The sequence below is a fragment of the Heteronotia binoei genome, chromosome 9 (assembly GCF_032191835.1).
Source record: "Heteronotia binoei isolate CCM8104 ecotype False Entrance Well chromosome 9, APGP_CSIRO_Hbin_v1, whole genome shotgun sequence".
NCBI lineage: Eukaryota > Metazoa > Chordata > Lepidosauria > Squamata > Gekkonidae > Heteronotia > Heteronotia binoei.
The window spans coordinates 698,967-723,822 of NC_083231.1; the positions used below are offsets into that span (position 1 = coordinate 698,967).

Sequence of the window (24,856 nt, forward strand, 5' to 3'; positions counted from 1 at the left end):
AGACACACTAGGACGAAAGATTTATTCCCTTACTACTGTAACTTCAAAAATTCATAATTATTTGGCATATTTTTCAGCCTATACTTTTAATTTAACTTCAAAATTGGTTCCTTCTCTTCCTGATTCTGCAAGTCTCACAGCTCCTATAGGAAATCTCCCATGTTAGCAAACAGCAGATTAACATGGTCCGTCATGCTATTGCTTGTTCTTCTAGGACCGTAGCCATATCCAGTCAGTCAACAAGTTCACCAGCCCAATCAGAGAGTCTGGAAACCGGCTTATTACAGACGTCCCCGTTCACCAAAACAGGCTGATTACTGGAAGCGCAAAGCTCCACCAGCTAAGCAACCTTTCCATCAGCAGCCTCATTCACAGCCAACAAAAAAGATGACCCCCGCCTCAAAACAGTCCTTTTGACTTTCTTGTGCCATCTCCTCACCTACTATCACAACATCCATCCAATGTCACAATACTATTTCCGTTTACCCCAAATGGGAATCCATCACATCAGACTCATGGGTTCTGGCAATAATCCACAGGGGTTACACCATAGAGTTCGATTCTCCTCCGCAGTTCCATCAATTCGTACACACCCCTCCATCTCTTCCACTTCAATCGGAGATCTGCACCCTGCTCGAAAAGGCAGCCATAGAACCAGTTCCACCTCAGTTCCATCACACCGGGTTCCTGGTACCAAATACTTCCTGGTACCAAAGAGAGATGGAGGGCAACATCCAATCCTGTACTTTTGCAAACTCAATCATACAAAAAATTCTGAATGATTACCCTGTAGTCTATCCTTCCCCTGATCCCGAAACATTCTTGGATGGCGTCGATAGACCTTCAAGACGCCTACTTCCATCTTACCATCAACCATTACCACAGGAAATTCCTCAGGTTTGCCATTGGGGATCAACATTACCAGTTTTGCTCCCTCCCCTTCGGCCTCTCCACCGCACCCAGAGTTTTCACAAAGTGCATGGCAGTGGTGGGGGAGACACTTCACCAACAAAAAATTTCCATATATCCGTACATAGACGACTGGCTGATTGTGGCTCAATCCAGAGAGCAACTCCAAGATGACATTGCTAGTACCACTCTGCTTCTTCTGTCCTCATTGGGCCTTCAGGTCAACTTTACAAAGTCCAATCTGACACCAATGCAGGACATTCAATTTATAGGCGCACGCCTGTCCACGACATCCCACAAGGCCTACCTCCCCGTAGACAGAGCCTGCTGCATACAGTCTCTGGCCTCTACCATGATAGCGCGCCCTACCCAAACAACGTTAATTTTTCAGCGCATGCTGGGAGTTATGATTGCTACGACCTCTGTCCTATGCTTTGCAAGACTCCACATGTGACCTTTACAACTATGGTTTGTGTGGACCTTCCATCCACATCAACAACACCAAATGACTTTACTCACAGTTCCACACCACATTCTTATATCCCTTGAGTGGTGGAAAATAGAACATCATCTTCTGATAGGAACACCGTTCATACAGACACCTCCGTCAGCCATTGTCATGACAGATGCTTCTAATTGGGGTTGGGGAGCCCACTTCGGATCCCTGATGGTTCAAGGGCAGTGGACGGACTACGAGAAGTCTCTACACATCAACTGCCTAGAACTCTTGATGGTCCACAGAGCGCTCAAGTCTTTTCTACTGTCCCTTCATGGTCTGCATGTCCAGGTCACCTCCGACAACGTGGCCATTGTATTTTATGTCAACTGACAAGGGGGCACGGCATCCACCCGTCTTTGCAGAAAGTCCTTATCCCTTTGGCATTGGAGCATTGCTGACAACATATTCCTGACAGCTGTACACCTACCGGGAATCCAGAATGTTCAGGCAGACACACGAAGCCGGCATCTTGTAAACGATCACAAATGGCCCTCAACCGCACCTACCTTCGAGTGGTCTTCAAGACCTTCGGAGTTCCGGCCATAGACATCTTTGCATCTCCAGCCAATGCACAATGTCCGCACTTTTACATCCGGGGCCCTCTGTCCCCACAATCCCAAGGAGATGCCTTCCTACACTTGTGGTCAGGACCACTCCACTACGTATTCCCTCCGATTCCACTAATAACCAGAACTCTTCAGAAAATCCAACTGGATCGGACCAACTGTATCCTTCTCACTCCCTGGTGGCCCCGTCAGCAATGGTTCACCACCCTCCTGATTCTGTCACACAATGTGTTCCATCGTTTTCCACCAGCTCGAGATTTACTCTCCCAACAAGAGGGGAGAGTCCTGCACCACGATCCAGCTCTCTTGTGCCTGACTGCCTGGAAAATCAGTTTATAGAATTTCCGCCCGAAGTCCAATGCGTCCTACTCAATGCCAGAAAGCCGTCCACTAGGAAATCCTACTTCCAAAAGTGGAAGCGGTTTTCAGTTTACGCTGCTCAACACAACTTCCTTCCTGAATCATCCTCTATAGCCCAAATCCTGTCTTACACTCTGTCTCTATCAGTCTCTGGTCTGGGCTACTCCTCCTTGAAGGTTCATTTTGGTTTCTATTTCAGCTCTTCATCCACACATTGACGGTCACACTGTCTTCTCCCATTCCTCAACAAAAACCTTCCTAAAGGGCATGTTACATCTTCACCCTCCAATTCGTCAACTGCAGCCGACATGGAGTTTGTCTCTTGTCTTGAGCGAGTTAATGAAACCTCCTTTTGAACCGATGGCATCCATTCCACTGCATCTCTTGTCATGGAAGATGGCGTTACTGATAGCACTTACATCTGACAGAAGAGCCAGTGATATTTGTGCCTTCAGAACAGACTGCCCATACACTGTTTCTCACCATGACAGAATGGTGCTACGTCCGGATCTGACTTTTCTGCCAAAGGTGGTTTCCCCTTACCATTTAGGAAAGTTGACCACACTCCCTTCTTTCTTTCAGAACCCCAGTGATGCTGAACAAAGGACTCTACATAATCTCGATGCACGTAGAAACCTCACATTCTATATCGATAGGACACGTTCTTTCTGTAAGGACTCTAGACTTTTTGTAGCTTATGGAACACATAAACAAGGGAACAAAATCTCAATTCAGAGATTTTCGAAATGGGTTGTGTCTGCAATTGCCTTATGTTACCAGCTGGCAAAACAACCCTTACCTGAAAACTTGCGAGCTCATTCCACTCGAGCCGTTTCCACATCATCAGCTTTTTGCAGAGGTGTACCAATGGAGGACGTCTGTGCCGCTGTGGTCTGGTCCTCTCCATCCACGTTTGCCACACACTGCACCCTAGACATTCATGCACGATGTGATGTATCCTTCGGGCAGGCTGTACTTCACTCAATTTTTGACTGACGCCTTCAGCACCATGCCCTGTAAGTACAATATTCTGTCATTTATATGCATGTCTAATATGTCTTCTTTGTTCTTTGAACCAGCACCCACCAACCGGACACTGCAGCTTACCAGTCACCCATGTGTGGGACTGCACAGAGACCATGATGAAGATAAACAGGTTGCTTACCTGTAACTGATGATCTTTGAGTGGTCATGTGTGCAGTTACACACGCCTTCCCAGCCTTCCCCGCTGCTGGTTTACTCTCCTTTCTAAAATTTTCTCTATACAGCGGCTAGAAGAAACTGGGTGGGTGGAGTGCTTCCCTGTCGTTCTAGGCATACGCAGTGGATGCTTGCTTCTCAGATCGAGAGGGAATGCGTGCCAAAATAAAATACCTGGGTCTAGCTTTGAATTCTCCAAGGTCAGGTTTGTTTCCAGGTGGAAAACCCATGTAGGTGACTGCACAGATAACCACTCAAAGATCATCAGTTACAGGTAAGCAACCTGTTTTTTTTGTGTGCACATATTGTATACACTAAGCTTAAAGTAACTAGTGAGGGGAAATTGGGAATTTATAGACAGTTTTTGGATTACAATTCAGTATTCAAGACTGTTTACAATGTTTATGAGGAATCATGTTGGAACAATGATGGAGGTGGGTGGGGGGTGGATGTTCTTGCAGTAGAGTAGCTGGAGACCAAAGAGACCAAAGTAAACATCCTTCTCATTTCTGGATTCATGAAATAATTTTGCAAAGAAGCACTAGTGAGTTTCTAAATTACGAGATTTAAAATATTGCCTGGAGAATATAGTCTTTCAGAATTAGACATATATTAAAACACATTAATTAGTATTCAAGTGGAAAAGTCACAGTTCTATGGAGAAAGAGTCATCAGATGATTCAGAGCAAAGGTTTTCTGCATCTTTTCCAAGTAAAAAGTCAGTATGAAGAGTATGGACTTAATTACCCTAACGTATAAACCAAAAGTATCTAGTTTTCCTTGGATAATAGATTTGTTATTTTACATGTAGACAATTTATTGTTAAGTCAAATACCAAGAACTGTCTATATATTCCCGATTTCCCCTTACTAGTTACTTTACACTGAGTCTATACAACATTATCACTGACAAGTCTGAACTACTAGATAAAAACATAAGAGAAGCCATGTTGGATCAGACCAATAACCTATCCAGTCCAACACCCTGCGACACACAGTGGCAAAAAAAAAAAAGAAACAACCAGGTGCCATCACATATTGAGTGGCTGACATTAGCATATGGCTTCCAGAATTGTGAAGAGCAGTAGTCCAAAACCTGTGGACCAATCAGCTGCATCCACATTTGCAAATTTCAGATTGAGATATTTGTGATGCCTGAAATATTCAGCCTTTGTTATTTAAAAGCACAGGTCCCGAGCCTGGTGCTCTGAGCCTGTTTTTAGAAAGTAGGCAGGATCAGGTGGGGCATTGACCCATGGAGATATGATTGACTGTGCAGATTTTAAAAGCACTGCTTTGGCAGCCGCAGCCACCACAACACAAGGATTTGCACTGTGTGCCTGAAGGTGCACTGCAACAGCCAATTTGTGGCTGCACCCTCCATGCTAAGTCAGAATTCCAAAGGTGCCCTCAGGCTCAAAAAGGCTGTGGACCCCCATTTTAAAGTGACAATACAGTAGTGCCTTGACCTGGGTAGCCCAGGCTATCCCAGTCTCCTCAGATCTCAGGAGCTAAGCAGGGTCGGTGCTGGCTAGTATTTGGATGGGAGACTCAGGAATCCCAGGGTCATGGCACAGAGCCAGGCCATAGCAAACCACCTCTCTGAAGGTCTCTTGCTTGAAAACCCCACCAGGGGTCACCAGAAGCCAGCTGGGGCTTGATGGCAATAATAATATTTTTGTCTTCCAGGCTTGGTATTCTTTTTGATGGCTGGAATATTAACTTTAAATAAAATCAGAGCTGTACAGATTCTTAAGGGTGCTGCAGACTGACAGCTGCACTAGCCTCTCCTTAAAAGCGTTTGTGTGTGTGTGTGTGTTTGCACATGCTGCTTTCCATTTATGCATGGTTTAGTAGAGAGAAGACATGGAAGTGAATCACAGCAATTATTGTTCACCACATTAACTTTGTAAATACCTCTTGAAGCTGCCCTGCAGTAAGACTCCTACAGAGGCGCTTCCCAGGGTCCTTCTTGACAATTGGTCCCCCCCCTCATTAGATGTTTTCACTTAAAAGGTGTCCACAGACTTGCAGAGGTGTTGATTTTGAATGGGAGGCGACATGGTGATGTGTGGTGAATCAACATAGACTGTATTTATAATCTGCCCTAGGGAGGCTGCCAGGGGTCACAGTCGGGACTTTAATTGCTGTGTTGACTCTCACAGTTTGTTTTCTAACAAAAATACCTTCCTAAAAACAAATGGCAGTTGCAGGTTGTTTTTTTTTTTAAAAAAAACTGTTGATGGATGAATGTAGGAGTGTAATAGGAGAGGACAGATCAGATGGGGGCCGCCGGTCAGGAGTAAGTTACCTGTGGCTGTGGGTACGCAGCAGCCAGTTTCTACCTTCAGTCACAGTGATTATATATGTTATATAGATAAAAAAGATACAAAAACAGTATCTTGGAATGGAATCCTCAAATTTGTCTCTTTGGACAGGCTAGAAACATCTTTGAGTGCAAGCAAGAGTGTTCATTCCAACCAGGGCCCTGAGTCATTGCTGATGACTAGTTGTCCAGGGCTGCAAGCAATGAGTTACTTCACTGTGTTACTGAAAGCACAGCAGCTCCGTTTTCATTTCATGCTCTGCATGGAGAGAAAATGCCCACACAAGATCCTCTCTAGACTGCAGAGATCAGGGCTCCTGGAGAAAATGGATGCTTTGGAGGGTAGATGATATGGCATTGTATCCCACTGAGGTCCCTGGCCTCCCCAGACTTTATCTCCAAGGAGTTTCCCAGTCTGGATCTGGAACCCTACCCCTCACCACTCCCCCAGTGATGGGGGGACCCAGCAATGCTAGGAGAACATGAACTCATCCCTGGGATTCCTTTCCAGATTCTGTGCCTGCCTTATAAAATTCTGGACACACACAATCACAGGTGACTAATGACTTAGATTTACAGCTGCCATAAACTGGGGAGGTATAGTGCTGCTTATATTAACAGCTAATATGGAAGAAAACTTCATTGCCCATGTCATGTCCTAGATGTCACCATTACTTTTATCACCACCAGTATAATATAGTGGGTTCTTAGGCACTGAAGAAGTGAGGTGGTAGTGATAACGAGCTCTTTATTGAGTACAGCATGGTAGGTGGCTGCACTAACTGAACTGGCGAACAGGGCCCACTGGGCCAACTATATACAACACTGGGTTCCTGTGCTAGCACATATTTGGGTCATTCAAACCAGCAGGGGGCCTGTCATTGGGTTTTGGATCCTACTGCCCATTGTTCCTAAGTCCCCAAGCTCAGTCCTTCAGGCTCCAATGAGCCAGGCAAGAAACCCATTTGGTAACACATAGATTCACATACATAACAGTCAGGATGTAATAAGTTGTTTCTAGCGTGGTGAGAAACAGTCATCTGGCCAGAATCACTGCACAGAGGCTGAGAGGAGAAGAGAATGCAGCCTCTTTAGCAGTAACTCCTGAGGAGGATGAGATGGCTCAGCTAGCCCTGTGGAAATGCACAGCTGTGGACTGACCAGCCACCCTCACTTGCCTCAGTGGCCTGGGCTTGCTCTGGGGTCTGCAGGAAGCACTGACCTTGTGCAGTGCTAAGAAGTCTCCTTTCCAATTGGATCAATTGTCTCACACACACACCCACCCCCGTTGATCACCCACAGCATCCAACGTTGACTCTTCCCAGCAAGCTGCCTGGCTGGGCCCTGTGGCCCTTAGTTCTTCTCCTTCTGCTTAAAGTGAAGTTGAGTAGGAGCAAATCTGTGTCAAGCTTCCATCTTTATGTAGGGTTGCCAACCTCCATGTTGTGGCTGGAGATCTCCTTGGATTATAGCTGGCTTCCGGGTGACAGTGGGCAGTTCAGCTGGAGAAGATGGCCACTTTGGAAGGGAGGCTCTCTGGCATTATAACTCTCTGAATTCCCTCCCCTCCTCCAGCCCTGTGCTCCTCGGGCTCCACCCCCAAAATCTCCAGGTATTTCCCAGCCCAGAACTGGCAGCCCTGTGTTTAGCTGGGGTAGGATTCAGAATAGGTCCAGAAGAGGAGGGAAGGATGAGAAACAGCATTAACTAGTTCCCCAGAGGCCTTTATCAGCACAAGGAGATGTTTGAGCTACATCTGCACTTCTATGTAGCACTCTGTCATGCTTATATGGAAAAATTTAATTGAAGCAGGAGGTTGGACTTCAGAATGAACAAATTGTTTCATGTTACATTTATAGAGCCCCTGAGATGTGAGGAAATCTCAGATGTCTCTGAGATTGGTAGCGTTTACTAAAACAAAACCTTCTTCCTTCTTCTCCTGCAGGTGGGATCCCATTTGTCCTGACGGGGGAATTCTTTCCCCAATCCGAGAGACCTGCTGCCTTTATGATTGCTGGAATAATCAACTGGCTCTCCAATTTTGCAGTTGGACTTCTTTTCCCTTTCATTCAGGTATGAGCTCTGAATCTGTTCCCTAGATAATTACTGTTGGCCTAGTAAAATCATGAATAGCCGAGTTGGGTTTATGAGTAAAATTGAATAAAACTTTCTTGTGATATGGGTACTGCAGCATTAGGCTGAATTGTGGATTTGAATGGAGTTTTTACTAAAAGTTTTTACTAAGTGTTGAAAATATGTGTTCCATTTTGAAGGGCTAGCACTGAAAACAATCTCGCTTCCCTCTCAGGTTAATTCTTTGATCAGGATTTGTGCCTGTAGTGGTATGAACCTCCTTCTCTGCTATGGGGACCCTACAAGGGACCACGATCTTCCATCAGAGCATACCACATGAAGATATCTGTGGTATACAGAACCATGTTCTCTGTGTTGTAGCTCCTATCTTTTTGGATGGTCTTAGATACTTACTTGTTTTAAATATAACAAGTCCCCTTTTCACCCAGCCTAGGGTTCCCGAGGCAGCAAACAATAAAAACATTAAAACAGGATTAGAAATACATCTGGATTAAAGTCATAAACAAATCACCACATGGATAAAAGGGATGGCCAGTGAGAATCAGTCAAGGAATGCCAGACAAAACAAAAACTCTTCACCCACTGGTGGAAGACTGTGATAGAAAGGGACAGATTCCTGGGCAGGGAATTCAGTAATGTTGATGCCACAGCCAAGAAGGCTCACGGTTGCCAGGATTTCCTGAGTTGCCATTCATCTAGCCCCAGATGGGCAGTGTCAGACGCTGGAAAACTTTATTGTTATGATATGAGGCTAATATGATGCTGTGCTTAAACTGCTATGAGCTGCTTGACCTAACCTACTCCATTTTCCTAGCATCTGCTACTAACCCCCGTGTAGAAGCCTTGCATATCAAAGTAGAATTGAAGTTATTGGGAACCCCTCTGCGAGTTCCTGTCCTTGGTACTAACAATTGCAACAATCCTTTGGAGATAAAATGCCTCAGGGGCAGCTAGAAGCTGTTCCTGTGAGAACGGGAACCACAGAGAGATAAGGAGGACCGAACTTGTGAAATGTATCACCACACTGTGGGAATGTACTCTTGTTTAGAAAAGTCTTTGATGTAATCTGAATTAAAATGCCTATGCACCAGAGGGAAGATATCAGTTCCAAAGAACCTTTATTCAGAACCTTTGGAATATCAAAAATAAAGTCTTAACATTGTAATCAATGGAAGCCTACTTTCTTTGAGTCTCCATCGTCTGACATTTTGGAACTGATCCAATACGGGTTTATCTGAACCGGCAACTTTTGAGCTGGATGGCTGCCAAATTTCCGAATAATGGAGAACCCACCGAAACTACAGAAGAAGCAAGGGTCCCGCCGGGAGTCACCGTTGAGAGGCAGAAAGGAGGGTCCCCACTACACTTCTCGACCCTGCTCATCACGCCACAGAAGTAGAAACCCTGCACCTCGACAGCCTTAATGGACGAGGCGGCGGGACATTTTGGAAATCTGTTTACCAGGTCGAGAGAGGGGGAAGAGGACGCCCTGATCGGAGACGACCGGAACGGCGGGCCCGGTGGGGACGAAAGACGAGCCCCGAAAGGGGGAGAAGACGTCCAACTGCTGAGGAACAAGATGCGGATTTGGGTGCGAGATATCCGAAACGAGTTCCAAATGGCCACGGTGCACATCACCCATGAGGTGCAAAGGCAGCTGGACCAGATGCAAGAGCAGCTGCGGGCCCCACCAGGACAACCGGCTCCGCCACCCAACCCGGACTGGCCGGAGCCACAGCCGAATGAGCCAGGCAAGCTGGAGAAACCAGGCGAGCCAGCCGAACCACCAGCACCGGTGGGGCCGCCGGCCGGGCCACCAGCGCCGATGGGGCAGCCACCACCGATCCCAGGGCCTGCCGGGCCATGGGCACCCCCACCTGCGTGGCCGGGGGCGTAGCTTGGGCTAAAACCTCTAATGCCCTGGGGCGGAGGCCGGTGACGGGGCCTGGACATCACGTTCGATGGCGACCCCGAGGAAGTGGAATACTTCACCATCCAGTGCAACAGCTACATGACTCACTGGGGGAACACTTTCCCGAACGAACCCAGCCGAGTAGACTACTCAGGATCGAAGCTGAAGGGGGCGGCCAGGTGATGGTATGTGGGACTGTACGAGAGCCGGGCCCCCGAACTGACTAACATAGCCGGCTTCTTACAAGCGATGCTGCAGCAGTATGGGGACCCTCTACAAGAGGTGAGGGCCCTAACCGCCCTGCGCGAGTTACAGCAAGGGGGGAAAACGGTGAGGGAATACACCACCGACTTCAGAGCCCACTGCTCCAAAGTCAGGGGCTGGAATGAGAGAATGAAGGCCGAAGCCTACCAATGGGGCCTCAACGCGAGCATCCTCGACCGCGCCTTCCACCAAGTTCGACCAACAACCCTAGTAGGGTGGATCCAACTGGTGGGAGAGGTCGAAACCAACATGAAGCACATAGCCTTTCAACGACAACAGCAGCAGGGGTCGAAAGGGGGATTTGAGGCCAAGTCGGGGGCTAAAACCGAGCTCAAGAAGGCGACCTCCCAGGGGGGGCCTCCAAACCGACCCAGGGTCGGAGATGCTTCCGATGCGGCGACCCGGGGCACCTGGCCGCCAATTGTCCAGAAAAGCCCCAAGGGCCCCCTCCCACCCCGAAGCCAACCGCCACGGGGCCAAAGAAGACACCAGGGAAACCCAAAGAGCCCAGTCAGGGCAACGTCGCCACATCCCTGGTGCTTGACAAGGATTCTATAATTAACGAAGACTCGGGAGAAGAATCGTGGGAGTCGGAGCCGGCGGGAAACGAGAGCGACCTGCACTGAAGGATGCCGGACGGCAGGTTGTGGATTTGACGGCACCGCTACGGGTGAGGATAACTGGGGCCCTATTATTTGTGCCAGTGGCTTTGCTGAACCCCAAACTGAAGCGGTTTATGCATGCCCGAGCCTTAGTCAACTTGGACTGCACCCGCGAAATCATCACCCCAAGACTGGTAGGCGCCCTAGGCTTGGCTAGGACCCCCTTCCCCCACCCGATCCAGTTCAAGCAAATGGACAGGACTGCCATGAGAGGGGAGCCTTGCACCGAGGAAACCCAAGGGCTACCAGTGGGAATAAAATAACATTGGGAGGTGGAAATTTTTGTGATCGCCCCCTCCTCCTCCTTCGATGTAGTAGTGGGGGTGGGTTGGTTAACCCGCCACCAACCGGACATACAATGGGGGGCGCAAACGATTGACTTCACCGACCGGAGGTGCACCCACCACCATTGGCAAGGGCGATGGGGGCCGACATCCCCTCTTAAGAATGAAAAAATGTGCGTGTTGGTAGAGGAGGTCGCTCAATCCCAAAAGAGTACCGGGACCTCCGGAAAGTGATTAGTGAGGAGGAGGCTAATGAGCTGCTACCCCACAGAGACACTGACTGTGCTATCGAGTTAATTCTGGGGCAGGAGCTACCAAAGGCAAAGCTATACTCCATGGGTGGGCTGAAAAAGTTGAGTTACGGAAGTTTATCGACAAAAACCTAAAGCGGGGGGTTCATTAGGCCAGCAACCGCCCCGCACGCCACCCCGGTCCTCTTCCGGAAGAAGAAGGACGGGAGTCTGAGGCTTTGCACAGACTTTCGTGGGATAAACGGGATCTCGATGTCCAACGCCTACCCCATCCCATTGATCAAAGACTTGCTAAGTACAGTGTCAGAGGGATCCGTGTTCACCAAGCTAGACTTGAGGGACGCTTACTTCCGAGTCAGGATCAAAGAGGGGGACGAGTGGAAAATGTTCAATACGCCCATGGGACAGGAGTCTGAGGCTTTGCACAGACTTTCGTGGGATAAACGGGATCTCGATGTCCAACGCCTACCCCATCCCACTGATCAAAGACTTGCTAAGTACAGTGTCAGAGGGATCCGTGTTCACCAAGCTAGACTTGAGGGACGCTTACTTCCGAGTCAGGATCAAAGAGGGGGACGAGTGGAAAATGTTCAATACGCCCATGGGACAGTTTGAATACCTTTTAATGCCGTTCGGTCTGCAAGGGGCACCTGGGGTCTTTATGAACTTTATAAACGAGGTGCTCAGAGAATACCTGTACAAGGGGGGGGTGGTGTACCTGGATGACATCATTATCTATTCTAAAGATTTAGCATCTCATGTGCCGCTAGTCAGAAAAGTGCTCTCCACCTTGTATCAGCACAAATTGTATGCAAAGTTGTCCAAATGTGAGTTCCACCAAACGGAACTAGATTACTTGGGATTTCGTGTGTCCGGGAAGGGATTAGCGATGGACCCAGCCAAAATACAAGCCGTGCTGGATTGGGAACCCCCGAGGACATGTAAACAACTCCAATCTTTCCTCAGATTTGCCAATTTCTATAGGGGGTTCATTCAGGAGTTCGCCCAAGTAATGCTGCTCCTGACCGATTTGCTGAAGACTAAGGGAAAAGGGCCGGAAGCCCAAAAATCGGGGGCCAAGCTGCCGTGGATGCCTAGGTACCAAGCGGCTTTTGATGAACTCAAAAGACTGTTCACTAGTGAACCGGTGCTCGCCCACCCAGACAAGCTCAAGCCCTTCGTGGTCCAGTGTGACGCCTCCGATGTAGCCGTCGGAGCCATATTAATGCAGAAAGATGAGGAGGGGAGGTTGAGACCTTGCGCCTATATTTCCCGCAAGTTCTCGCAAGAGCAGTGCAACTGGTCGGTCTAGGACAAAGAGGCGTTCACAGTAACATACGCCTTAAAAACGTGGAGGTCCTGGCTAGAGGTGGCTAGAGTGCCATTTGAAATATGGACCGACCATAAAAATCTGGAAGCGCTCACGGGCCGGAGGAAATTGACAGCTAAACAGATCCGGTGGGCAGGATTTTTTGCAAAATTTGACTTTGTCCTCCGGCACATATCAGGCTCAAAAAACTTCTTAGCCCAGCACGAGAGCCAAAGGGAGGAGGTCATAGACTCGATCATTCCCCCCTCAGCAATCGCTGGTGGAGTGATCACTTGCTCCGGGGAAAAAACGGGGCAGTCGGAACCTTGGGGGGATAGCCGACTGATCGAAGAGACCGAAAAAGAGGGAGCGGGGAGGCCAGAAGCGATAGTCAAAGGAGAAGGGGGCTTCTGGTATTATGAGGGGAAGCTATATGTGCCCAAGACCCTCTGATCCGAAGTACTGCAACATTGCCACTGTAGCAGACTGGCAGATCACTTTGGCCATTGCCACTGTAGCAGACTGGCGGACCACTTTGGCTACGTAAAGACTCGATCATTCCCCCCTCAGCAATCGCTGATGGAGTGACCACTCGCTCCGGGAAAAAAACGGGGCAGTCGGAACCTTGGGGGGGTAGCCGACTGATCGAAGAGACCGAAAAAGAGGGAGAGGGGAGGCCAGAAGCGATAGTCAAAGGAGAAGGGGGCTTCTGGTATTATGAGGGGAAGCTATATGTGCCCAAGACCCTCTGATCCGAAGTACTGCAACATTGCCACTGTAGCAGACTGGCGGACCACTTTGGCTACGTAAAGACACTGCACCTAGTAAATCGCCAGTTCTGGTGGCCGCAAACCTACCCCTACAGCCGCCAGACCATGCTCAGTAGTCTCTATGGACTTTATAGTGGAGCTCCCGGCTTCACAGGGGAAAACAGTGGTCTTGGTAGTGGTGGACACTTTTTCGAAGCAAGCCCACTTCATTCCTTGCAAACAGCTCCCCACCGCTAAGAAGCTAGCTTACTTGTTCTTCCAACACATGGTGAAACTACACTCATTCCCTGACAAGGTCATTAGTGACCGCGGGCCGCAGTTCGTTGCCAACTTCTGGTGGGAGTTTTGCAAGATGGTGGGCATAGAGCAGGGACTCAGTTCTCCCTACCACCCCCAGACGGACGGGCAGACGGAACTCATAAACAGGCTTCTCGAACAGTACCTAAGGTGCTTTATAAACTACCAACAGTCTAATTGGGTGGAGCTACTCCCGTATGCCGAGTAAGGGTACAATAACAGTGTGCACAGCTCCACCAAAACCTCGCCGTTTCAAATCATAAATGGCTACGAAGGAAAGCCTTTCCCCTTGCTACCAGGTCCCGAGCAAATAGCGCCTCCTACCTCCTGTCAGCAATGGTGGGAAAGCATTAAAAAAGGTTGGGTAGCCATCCAGGAAAATTTAGAGATGGCTAAAAAGGACTACAAAGCTTACTTTGAGAAGAAGCACTCCCCAGAATGGGACTTTAAGGTGAGAGAGAGTGTGTTCCTGTCAACCAAGAACTTACCATTACCACAGACTTGTAAAAAATTGGCATACAAATTCCTGGGACCATTCAAAATAAAACGAGTGATCAACAACGTGACTGTAGAATTGGAACTTCCTAAAATGTTTAGTAAAATTCAACCTGTGTTCCATTGCAGTCTTCTTCGAAAGGACCCTGGAAATTCGTCTTGGCACCCCCGCCCTCCAGAGCCCACTCCTATTCAAGTGAAGGGTCAGAGTCACCATGAGGTGCAGGAGGTGCTAGACTCAAAAGTGCAAAGGAGGGTATTGTACTACCTAGTCCGCTGGAAATATTTCCCCCCAAGCTGCGATGAGTGGGTCAAGTCATCAGATCTGCGAGCCCCCTCTCTATTAAAGAAATTTTACCTACTGCACCCAGACAAACCCCGAGCAAGAGCTTAGGGGGGGCAGTATGTCAGACTCTGGAAAACTTTACTGTTATGATTTGAGGCTAATATGATGCTGTGCTTAAACTGCTATGAGCTGCTTGACCTAACCTACTCCATTTTCCTAGCATCTGCTACTAACCCCCGTGTAGAAACCTTGCATATCAAAGTAGCATTGAAGTTATTGGGAACCCCACTGCGAGTTCCTGTCCTTGGTACTAACAAATGCAACAATCCTTTGAAGATAAAATGCCTCAGGGGCAGCTAGAAGCTGTTCCTGTGAGAACGGGAACCACAGAAAGATAAGGAGGACCAAACTTATGAAATGTATCACCATACTGTGGGAATGTAGTCTTGTTTAGAAAAGTCTTTGATGTAATCTGAGTTAAAACGCCTATGCACCAGAGGGAAGATATCAGTTCCAAAGAACCTTTATTCAGAACCTTTGGAATATCAAAAATAAAGTCTTAACATTGTAATCAATGGAAGCCTACTTTCTTTGAGCCTCCATTGTCTGACAGGCAGGGGCACCCAAATCAGGCCTCTGAACATGACCATAATGGCCAGGTAGGTTCATCTTGGTGTAGGTGATCCTTTGGTTATTCTGGGCTTTATATGGGGTTTTAAAGGTCAATGTCAGCTCCTTGAATTGCACCCAGGAGCAAACCAGGAATTGGAGTGATATGGTCTCTACAGAGCTAGGCTGGGCCTCCTGCCACAGGAGGACATGATTCTATAGAAGGCCAGACTCCTGGGACCTGCCGAGTGCTAGTTCCTGCCCTCTTAGGTGGCCATCCATCCTGGGATCAAAAGAGAAGCTTGCAAAAGTTGCTGACTTCAGCAGGAGACAGAGGGTGGAACCACTCCTGATGATTGGAGCATAGGGCTGCCAAGCCCCTGGTCCGGGCGGGAATTCCCCTGCCTGGGAGGATCCCAACCCGCCGGCCCACATTGGGCCAGCGGGGGGAACTTCCCCCAATATTGGTGCGATGATTTCACCTGGAAGTGATGTCATCGCACTGGCGTGCAGTGACCGCTCTAGGTGTTTCTGGGAAAACTGTATGCCATTTGGGAGGGAAAACTATGGTACAATAGGTACCATAGAGTTTTTCCCTCCTCATGTTTAAACCAATTTTATTATTCTGCAATATTTTGTAATAATACTCATCATCTATTATTAATACAAATACATTACATTTTTCTCCTCCCTCCCCCCCTTTTCATGACCCTCAATGGTGTATTTCAATTAAATTGCTGAAAATAAAAAGTAATTTTATCAATTAAAGAATCTTCATTAAAAAAATCTTAAAACAAGAAAAAAAGGAAAGAAAAAACCATATGTTATAATTATAATCCATCTTCATTATAATCTTTTAGTCCTTATAAAAAAGTTGAAAAAAAATATGTTCACATAGTCTCACTTTTTGACTGTAGTCCATTTATTATTCCTCTAAAGTTCAACTGTCAAAAATCACCATCCTTTAACCTTCCATTGTTTTTCAACATATTTTTGAAATTTTCCCCTCTCCTTTTTAAACTTCTCTAGATCATATTCTTTTAAGATTCTTGTAAGCTTGTCCATTTCACTCCAATGCATAACTTTCAAGGCCCAGTCCCACTTTTCTGGTATTTTATCTTGCTTCCACATCTGCACATATGTCTGTGCAGCTGAAAGCATGTACCAAATTATCGTTCTATCTTGTTTCGGAAATTTTTCCATTTGTAATCCCAACAAAAAGATGTCTGGTGCCTTTTTAATGTTATAACCCAAAATTTTTGAAAACTCTTGCTGAATCATTTGCCAAAATTGTTTTGCCTTTTCACAAGTCCACCACATATGGTAGAAAGATCCTTCATGTTTTTTACATTTCCAACATCTATCCAACACCTGATAGTTCATTTTTGCCAATTTCTTAGGTGTCATATACCACCTATATAACATTTTGAAACAGTTTTCTTTAATATTATAACATGTCAATATCTTCATAGAGTTCTTCCATAAGTACTCCCATGACTCCATCTGTATTTCCTTATTTATATTTATCGCCCATTTTATCATTTGAGTTTTAACTACTTCATCTTCCATAGACCATTTCAATAATAATTTATAAGTTCCTGAAATCAATTTTCGTTATCACCAAACAGCATTCTCTTCAATTCTGTTTGTTCTTGTCTTATTCCATCCTTTTTAATGTCCTGTTCAAGCAAACTCTTAATTTGTTGCAGTTGAAACCAGTTATATTTGTATTGTAGTTCTTCAGCCAATTTTAATTCCACCTTTCCTCCATGTATTTTTAACAGTTGTTTAAATGATAACCACTTCTCTTCTTTAATATCTAAATATAACTTTATTACTTCTGTTGGCACAATCCAGAACGGTTTCCTCTCATCCCCATATCTTTTATATTTTGACCAGGTATTTAACAAATTGCTTCTTATATAGTGATGCGAGAAAAAAACATCCATCTTACTTTTCCCATAACACATATAAGCATGCCAACCAAAAACATTTCCATGACCTTCTAGTACTAGTAGTTTTCTATTTAGTAACGCCATCCATTCCTTGATCCACACCAGACATCATGGTACAACTTTAAATCAGGCAGTTGGAAACCTCCCCTTTCTTTTGCATCAGTCAAAATTTTCATTTTAATTCTTGTTTTTTTCCCAGCCCATACAAATTCTAAAATTTTCCTTTGCCATTTATTAAATTGTTTATTATCCTTCACTATTGGAATTGTTTGAAACAGGATCATAATTCTTGGTAAAACATTCATTTTAATAGAACTACATTTTGAAGAACTACAATACAGTATAGACAAATTCAACTTGTTCCATTTTATCAGATCTCCATCCGTCTTATGCCAAAGCTTCTCATAATTATTTTTATACAAGTCAATATTTTTTGTTGTGATTCCACACCTAAATATTTTACTTTGGAGGTAACTTCACACTCTGTTAAGCTTTGTAGTTCTTTCTGTTTGCTCTTTGACATATTTTTGCACAAAATTTTTGATTTTTCTTTGTTTATATAAAAACCTGCCACTTCTCCATATTCTTGTATCTTACAAAGCAACAATGGTGTTACATGAGTGGGGTTTTCATTTATAAACATTACATCATCTGCAAATGCTCTGTATTTATAAGAAAAACCTCTCAATTTCAGTCCCTCTATCTCTTTATCTTCTTGAATTTGCATAAGCAAAACCTCTAAAGTCATAAATATCAATGGAGATAGAGGGCAACCTTATCTTGTTCCTTTACTAATTATCATTTTTCCGTCAAATCTGCATTTATACAGAGCCTTGCTTGTTCAGTATATATCACCTTCACCATTCTTATAAAATCTTCTCCCAGTCTCAGTTTCTCCATCACTGCAAACATAAAATCCCAATGCACATTATCAAATGCTTTCTCTGCATCTGCAAAAAATAATGATACTTCTTTTTCAGGATGTTTCTCATAATATTCAATAATGTCTATAACTGTTCTGATATTATCTCTCATTTGCCTCCTGGGAAGAAATCCTGCTTGCTCTTCTTTAATAAAATTGTTCAAATGCTGTTTAAGGCGTTCTGCTAAAATTCTAGCATATATTTTATAATCATTGTTAAGTAATGAAATTGGTCTATAGTTTTTTACATTCGTGGTGTCTCTGTCTTCTTTCGGTATCAACGAAATTACTGCTTCTTTCCATGTATTAGGTATTTCCCCACCTATTCTTATAATATTCATCAATTTCTGAAGTTTTGGTAGTAGCACCTCCGCGAGGACTTTGTAAAATTTTGTTGTAAAACCATCTGGACAGGGTGCTTTCCCTAATTTCATTGAATTAATTGCTGCCTCTATTTCTTCTTTTTCAATTAGTTCATTTAATACCTTCTCCATATTTCCTGTTAAGGGGTTTACATTAATTTTCTGTAAGTATGCGTCAGTTTTTTCCCTATCCACCTTTTGACATTTAAACAACTTGGCACAGTATTTATAAAATTCTTTTTTAATTCCTTCCTGGTCAACAATGTCCTTACCTCCGGATACAATTTTGTTAATAATTTTATTCTCCCCCTTTTTTTTTTCATTTGCTAGGCCAAATATTTTCCAGGTTTATTTGCTCCTTCAAAAGATTTCTGTTGAAGTCTTTTTAAATTCCATTCCACTTCTTTGTTTAACAAATGTCTCAATTGACTTTGTAATATTGTAATCTCCCTTATAATTTTCTTTTTCCCAGGTCTCTTTTTAAGCTCCTTCTCCTTTTTTCCAATTTCTTTCTGAATGTCCATCATTTGCTTGTCTTTGGCTTTTATCTTTATTGTTCAGTGTAATTAAGATGACCCTCATTACCGCTTTATATGCGTCCCACACAATTTGAAATTGAGTGTCCTCTTTTTCATTTATTTGAAAGAAAGATTTAGTCTCGTTATCCAGAGACACCACTACTTCCTGTTTCTCTAGCAAATCTTCATTCACTTCTCTATTTTTCATTATAAGTCCAAGATCTTTTGTAATCCATAACATATAAATTCTCGAGAAAGAATTATGCCTTGCTAAAAAGAAAGTATAGTCGTGTTCTTTAGGGTTAAATTCCCTCCATATATCTTACAGACTTTCTTGTTTTACTAAATAAAAAAATGACTTTGGTAGTTTTCCTTCATTATTTTTTTTCCCAGATCTGTCCAAAATCTTTTAACTGTTCCATTAAAATCTCCCATTATCATAATTTGCTCATATGCCACTTGATCTAATTGTTGAATAATATCTTTAAAGAAAGAGTCTTTTGCTCCATTTGGGGCATACATTCCCAATAACAAAGTTCTTTTATAATTCAACATCACTTCCACCACGATATATCTACCATCATCGTCCTTAAAAATCCATTTTGGGTCTAATTCTTGTTTGACATAAAAAAACAACACCCCTTTTTTTTTCCTTAGCCAATGAACGAAATTCCATACCAAGTTGTTTGTTCCATAAAAATTTGTAATCCATTTGTTTAATGTGTACTTCTTATAGGCAAATTATATTACATTTTTGTTTCCCAATCCAATGAAAAGTTGCTCTTTTTTGTGGTGAATTTAGTCCATTTACATTCCAAGATATTAATTTGTAATCCATCATGACTTTTTATTTTTAATCTGTACCCCCAAATTCCTTATGTTTGTCCAAAAAGCTCCCCATGACTCCTCACTCACATCGTCCATAATTATAGTATCCTTGTCTAGCACTATCAACATGGCGGTGCTTCCCCGACTCGACTCCTTGGGTCTAGTTGTTGCCTTCTTAGGTCCCGTCGCAACCTGCTTCGGGTTCGGGGGGGCTCGAGGTTTTTCTGGGCTGTTGGCAGCCAGGTGACCCGGGTCGCCACAGCGGTAGCACTTACAGATGGCTGTGGTCTTGGGGGTCCCTCCTGGGGTTGATCCCTTCTTTCCCTCCGTTTTGCCTCCCGACCGAGCCTCGCGTCCCCCCTTCCCCTCTTGCTGCATCTGGCATTGGAGGGCCACCCGTTTCATGTTCGTCTCCACTTCTCCGGCTAGTTGCACTCATCCCACAAGTGTTGTAGGGCGGGCTTGTTGGAGGGTTTGATCCAGGAGACTGGCTTTCAGCCCCCGTTGGTACGCTTCAATCTTCATCATCTCACTCCATCCACGGATCTTGGCGCATTGTGCCCTGAAGTCCGCCGTGTACTCTTGCACCGACTTCGATCCTTGGTGCATGTCTCTTAGCGCCATGATGGCCTGGGTCTCTTGGAGTGGATCTTTGTACTGGGTTAGTAGAGCTTGCAGAAACCCAGCCACACTGTCAAGTTCGTGGCCCTGCATCTCATACAGGCTCATGTACCATCTTCTGGTAGCCCCTTTCAGCTTGGAGCCGAGATAGTCCACTCGACTGAAGTCATCTGGGAATGTGTTCCCCCAATAGTGCATGTAGCTATTGGCTTGGATGGTGAAGTATTCCACCTCTTCGGGGTCACCGTCAAAAGTGGCATCCAGCTCACGGCGTCTCCTGTAGTCTCGTGGACCCAGCGGAACCGGAGCCACCTGTGGAGCTGGTGGGGGAGCTCTCCTGAAGTTGCGCAGCAACAGCCGGTAAATCTGCCTCTGCACCTCCTGCGCCATGAAGGTGGTGTTCACCTAGATCTCGTCCCGCAGTTCTTGTCATCTCCCCCTCACCATCTTTAGGACGTCCGGCTCTTTTGGGGGGTTCCCATTTTCTTCCTCCGAGTCTGACCGCCGTGGCGATCATCGTCGGGCCTCGGTTCCTCCCGATTGTCATTGTCTCAGATCGGGCCCCCATCCTGTCTTTCTCTGGGGCACCCGCTTTTTTCTCCTTTTACAGGTCTTGTCAGGGGGGTCTCGTAGCACGCTGGAGCCTCATCCGTCAGGGTGGTGGAGGTTCGTGGCTTCCACTTCTGAGGGGTGATGAACAGCTGCTGTATGTGTAGCGGGGACCCACGTCCCCCGACTCTCCGTGCCCCGACAATGTGCCAGGGGGAAGTCTTCACTCCTGCTCTTTCGAATAGTTCAGTGGGTTCTCTGTTATCCGGAATTTTCTCAGCCATCCGGCTTGAAAGTGGCCGGTTCAGATAAACTTGCTTAAATGGATCAGTTCCAAAATGTCAAGCATGCAATTTTCAACAGAACCAGTCCTTGAATTGAAACAAAGTATAGTTTATTGATAATCCATGTGGCTCCACTGAGCTAGGTATTGGAACTGATACAAAGTAATGGTAGAATGCATACTTAAAGATGGCACATCAGAGGTTCTCTAAACATTGCTACACATTCTAAACAAGCCTGTATTCACATGTGAAAGTTCACACAGTAACTTCCTTATCTCCCCTGTGATTATTCTTCCCGGGCCCAGGACTAGCCTGGGAAACTGTCCCTGGAGGCTTTATCTTCAAAGAGCAAATTCCTGCATTTGTTAGTGAAAGCGAAGGAGGTGCAAAAGCTCTGTCTCTGCATTTCTATTTTGTTGTGCCCAGGTTTAATTTAGAGTTAGTTACAGCTCTATAATATATTGGTTTTATTCATACAATAAAAGAGAGATTAAACAATGCTTGACATTCATTTGGAATACTGTGTACAGTTCTGGTTACTGTACCGCAAAAAGATATTATAGCTTTGTGGAAAGTGCAGGGCAACTAAAATGATTAAGGAGATAGAACATTTTCCCTATGAAGAATGGTTAGGACTCTAGCTTGGAGAAATGATGACTGAGGGATGACATAAGAGATTTACAAAATTATGCATGTTATAGAGAAGGTAGAGAAAGAACCTTTCTCACAATACATGAAGTTGTCTGGACACTCAATGAAATTAATGAGCAGTAGGTTTAGAGCAGATAAAAAGAAGTACTGTTTCACTCAAAGAGTAATTATACATGGCATTCACTTCCACAGAAAGTAGTGGCAGCTATACATATAGACAGTTTCAAGAAAGAATTAGATAAACATACCGAGCAGAAGTCCATCAGTGGCTATTAGCCATAAGGTGTAAATAGATCCTTTGGCAGGGGCAGTGATGCTTAGGGGGCAACAATGGGAGGGCTTCCAGAGTCTGGCCCCACTGGTGGACCTCCTGATGGCCACTGTGTGACACAGAGTGTTGGACTGGATGGGCCACTGGCCTGATCCAACATGGTTTCTCTTAGGTTCTTACATTCACCATAGGTGATATGGACACCTGGTCTGGCCCACAGATTATTTGTGTTGAATATGGAAAAGGACATTGTCATCCTAACGGGTTAGGCAGTTATGACATAGGTTTTAACGATGCCTAGTTGGAATGACTCTGGCATTGCATGAATTACTTTTGGGAAAGCAGTAAAGAATGCCTGCCTTGTAAGATGCCAGGGTTTGCCCCAGGAGTAGGTAACTCAGTATCTGGACCAAGCAGCAGGATGGCAGGCCATAGTCCCCTCCAGCAGTGCCAGCTGTCTGAACAAGCAACTCAAGAGGGAGCTGCCAGAGCAGCAGCCTGGAGAAGACAGAGTAGCCTAGAATGCACATGCTTGAATAAAACTGTCTTCCCTTCCTTGATAAGGCTGGAGTGGGCCTGAAATCCCTTTGGAGCTGCATGTATGTTCAAGGATTGTCCACTCAGTTTGGCAGCCTTAGGTTGTTGCCTAGTATACCAGACTGAGGGGGAGGGGAACCCCTGGCTCTGGTGCTACCACCCTGGCCAGCTAGCAGGCTGGCTAGCAACTTGGGGTTCACTTGCCCTATAATGTGGTGGTGGAAAAGTGTTTGTAGGGGAAGGAATTGAGTTGGAACCCAGAAGTCAATGGCAACATTCTAGTATGGCCCAAATCTCTATGGTTTTTACTATAGAGATTGGAGAGTCCTAGAGTGTTGCCTGGAAGTGGCGTCATTTCTGGGTTGGGATGCAATCCCCTCTCATCAGTTTCACTGGCTGCATTGGCAGGCAAATGAGCCCCTCAAGCCACCCAGCCAGTCAGTGGCTCAGGGCACACCTGGGTATGTTTTGGCTAACTGGGCGGGGGGATTCTGACTTGCCTACCTGGGATGCTGAAAGTTCTTGGGCCAGCTCTCTGTACATTCTGAAGAGGCAAGCATTGCATAAAACAGAGTCTTAACCCAAGATTAAAGACTTTGCACACATCCTTGGGGTGTCCTCCTCATTTCAGCATCATGAGCATGCCAAATGCAGCACTAGCAGAAGGCAGTGTGGTTTATGCCAGCACAGTGCTCCTCACACTGTATCTACCACAGATTCAGGTGGTCAGTCATGCTGGTCTTAAGCACTAGCAACTTGCTCAGATACAGACACTGGACTCACAATTTGTTCTGTATATAGCACAATAATTCTGACAATGCAAACCTATCCAATGTTACCCCAGTCTAAATTCATTGAAAACAACTCCATTTAGGATCGTGGTGTAAATGTCTGGTTGGATCCAGTCAGATTATTTTGGAGCTACTTCACACAGCACATTTATTCACGTGTCTTTAAATATATGCATTTCAGATTGCATTTTTTAATCAGACTTTTGTCTTGATCGATTACTGCATAATTGAATTACACGGGTTTTTTTTTTTAAATGCCAGTGGCTGGCCATTACTGCAGCTAGTCAAAAAGAGTTCTGGTTCAGAAATTAAAATTCGCTCTTGAATGCTCTTCTATATGTTTTGTTCCTCCTGACATAATCATTGTTGACAGCATTACAGAAATGTGCAGGAGTGCAGGCAGCGTTTGGACTCTAAAACAAGACGGTGCAGGTGTGCAGTGCACTAGAAACACTAATCGGGAGGGGGGTATATTTTAAGCTACTTATTGGGGGGAAATACACTCTGCACATGCTTTCTGTAGCACTCATGTGTTTTCCAGCTGGTGTCCTGACTTCTGTGGTCCAGCTAATGCTTCACTCTTTCTTTTTGCAGAGTGGCCTCCAGACCTACTGTTTCCTGGTGTTTGCAGCCATCTGTCTGGCTGGAGCCACCTTCCTCTTTTTTGTCCTTCCTGAAACAAAAAACAAAACCCTTCTTGAAATCAACCAGGCATTTGCCAAAAAGAAAGTGCCTTTGGAAGCACGAGAGATGGACCAGTTTGCAGCCACAAGAAAATCGAGTGAAGAACAAGAGCCTCCCTTCTCTTCTACGCTGGACAATGGGGAAACCAAAGCCCCAATATGTTAAGCGCTTCTCTTTCCCCTGAGAATATTTTTGTAGTATATGGACTGATACTATACTTGTGCCATTTGCCTAATCTCTCTTTTTTAAAAAAAGAAACAAACCACTTCATTTTGAAGGTGTTGACACTGGGGCTGATCTACCAAAAGAGAGGTGGGAAGAGATGATGTGAGATTAGCAGGGAAAGACAAGTTGCTTAAGGAAGCAGAACTGGTTGTTGATCTGCTGCAAGGTATTCTTGTTTACTCAGGCAGACAAGAGGAAAATTAGTGGGTCAGAGTAGCCAGTTGTCATTTCAGGATCTTCCATCATTCAGGATACTGGTGCTACATCTTTTCCTTCCAGCCCCATATTCTTAATTTTGAGAGTCTTGATAGGAATGGACCTTCCTATTGCAGGTTCTTCCTCTGTGTTTTGGTACCTGACATTTGGGGGACAAGTAACACTGGAATGTACGAAAATGCCTCTAGCGATGGCAGGTCAGGGAAACAATGGGGAAGAATGCTGCCTCTGAGGCCTTTGCTATTTAGCCTGAACACCTTGCATTCCCCTTCTCCCAAGGCCAGTGGGCAGCGAGGCAGCTGTACTCAGCACCATCTTGCATAGCAGCCCATGGCAGGGCTGGTTCATGG

At 45.4% G+C, this 24,856-nt stretch overlaps 1 protein-coding gene across 1 annotated transcript in view; it reads left to right on the top strand.

The window, feature by feature from the left end:
- The window catches only part of SLC2A9 (solute carrier family 2 member 9), a 137,794-nt gene extending 113,499 nt beyond the window's left edge, over positions 1-24,295 (top strand). The window contains exons 11-12 of the mRNA XM_060246114.1: positions 7,805-7,932; positions 23,976-24,295. Of these exons, the coding sequence (XP_060102097.1) occupies positions 7,805-7,932; positions 23,976-24,230 (383 nt within the window). The 3' untranslated portion in view covers positions 24,231-24,295. The remainder of the gene's footprint in view (positions 1-7,804; positions 7,933-23,975) is intronic.
- Positions 24,296-24,856: the final 561 nt, after the last annotated feature.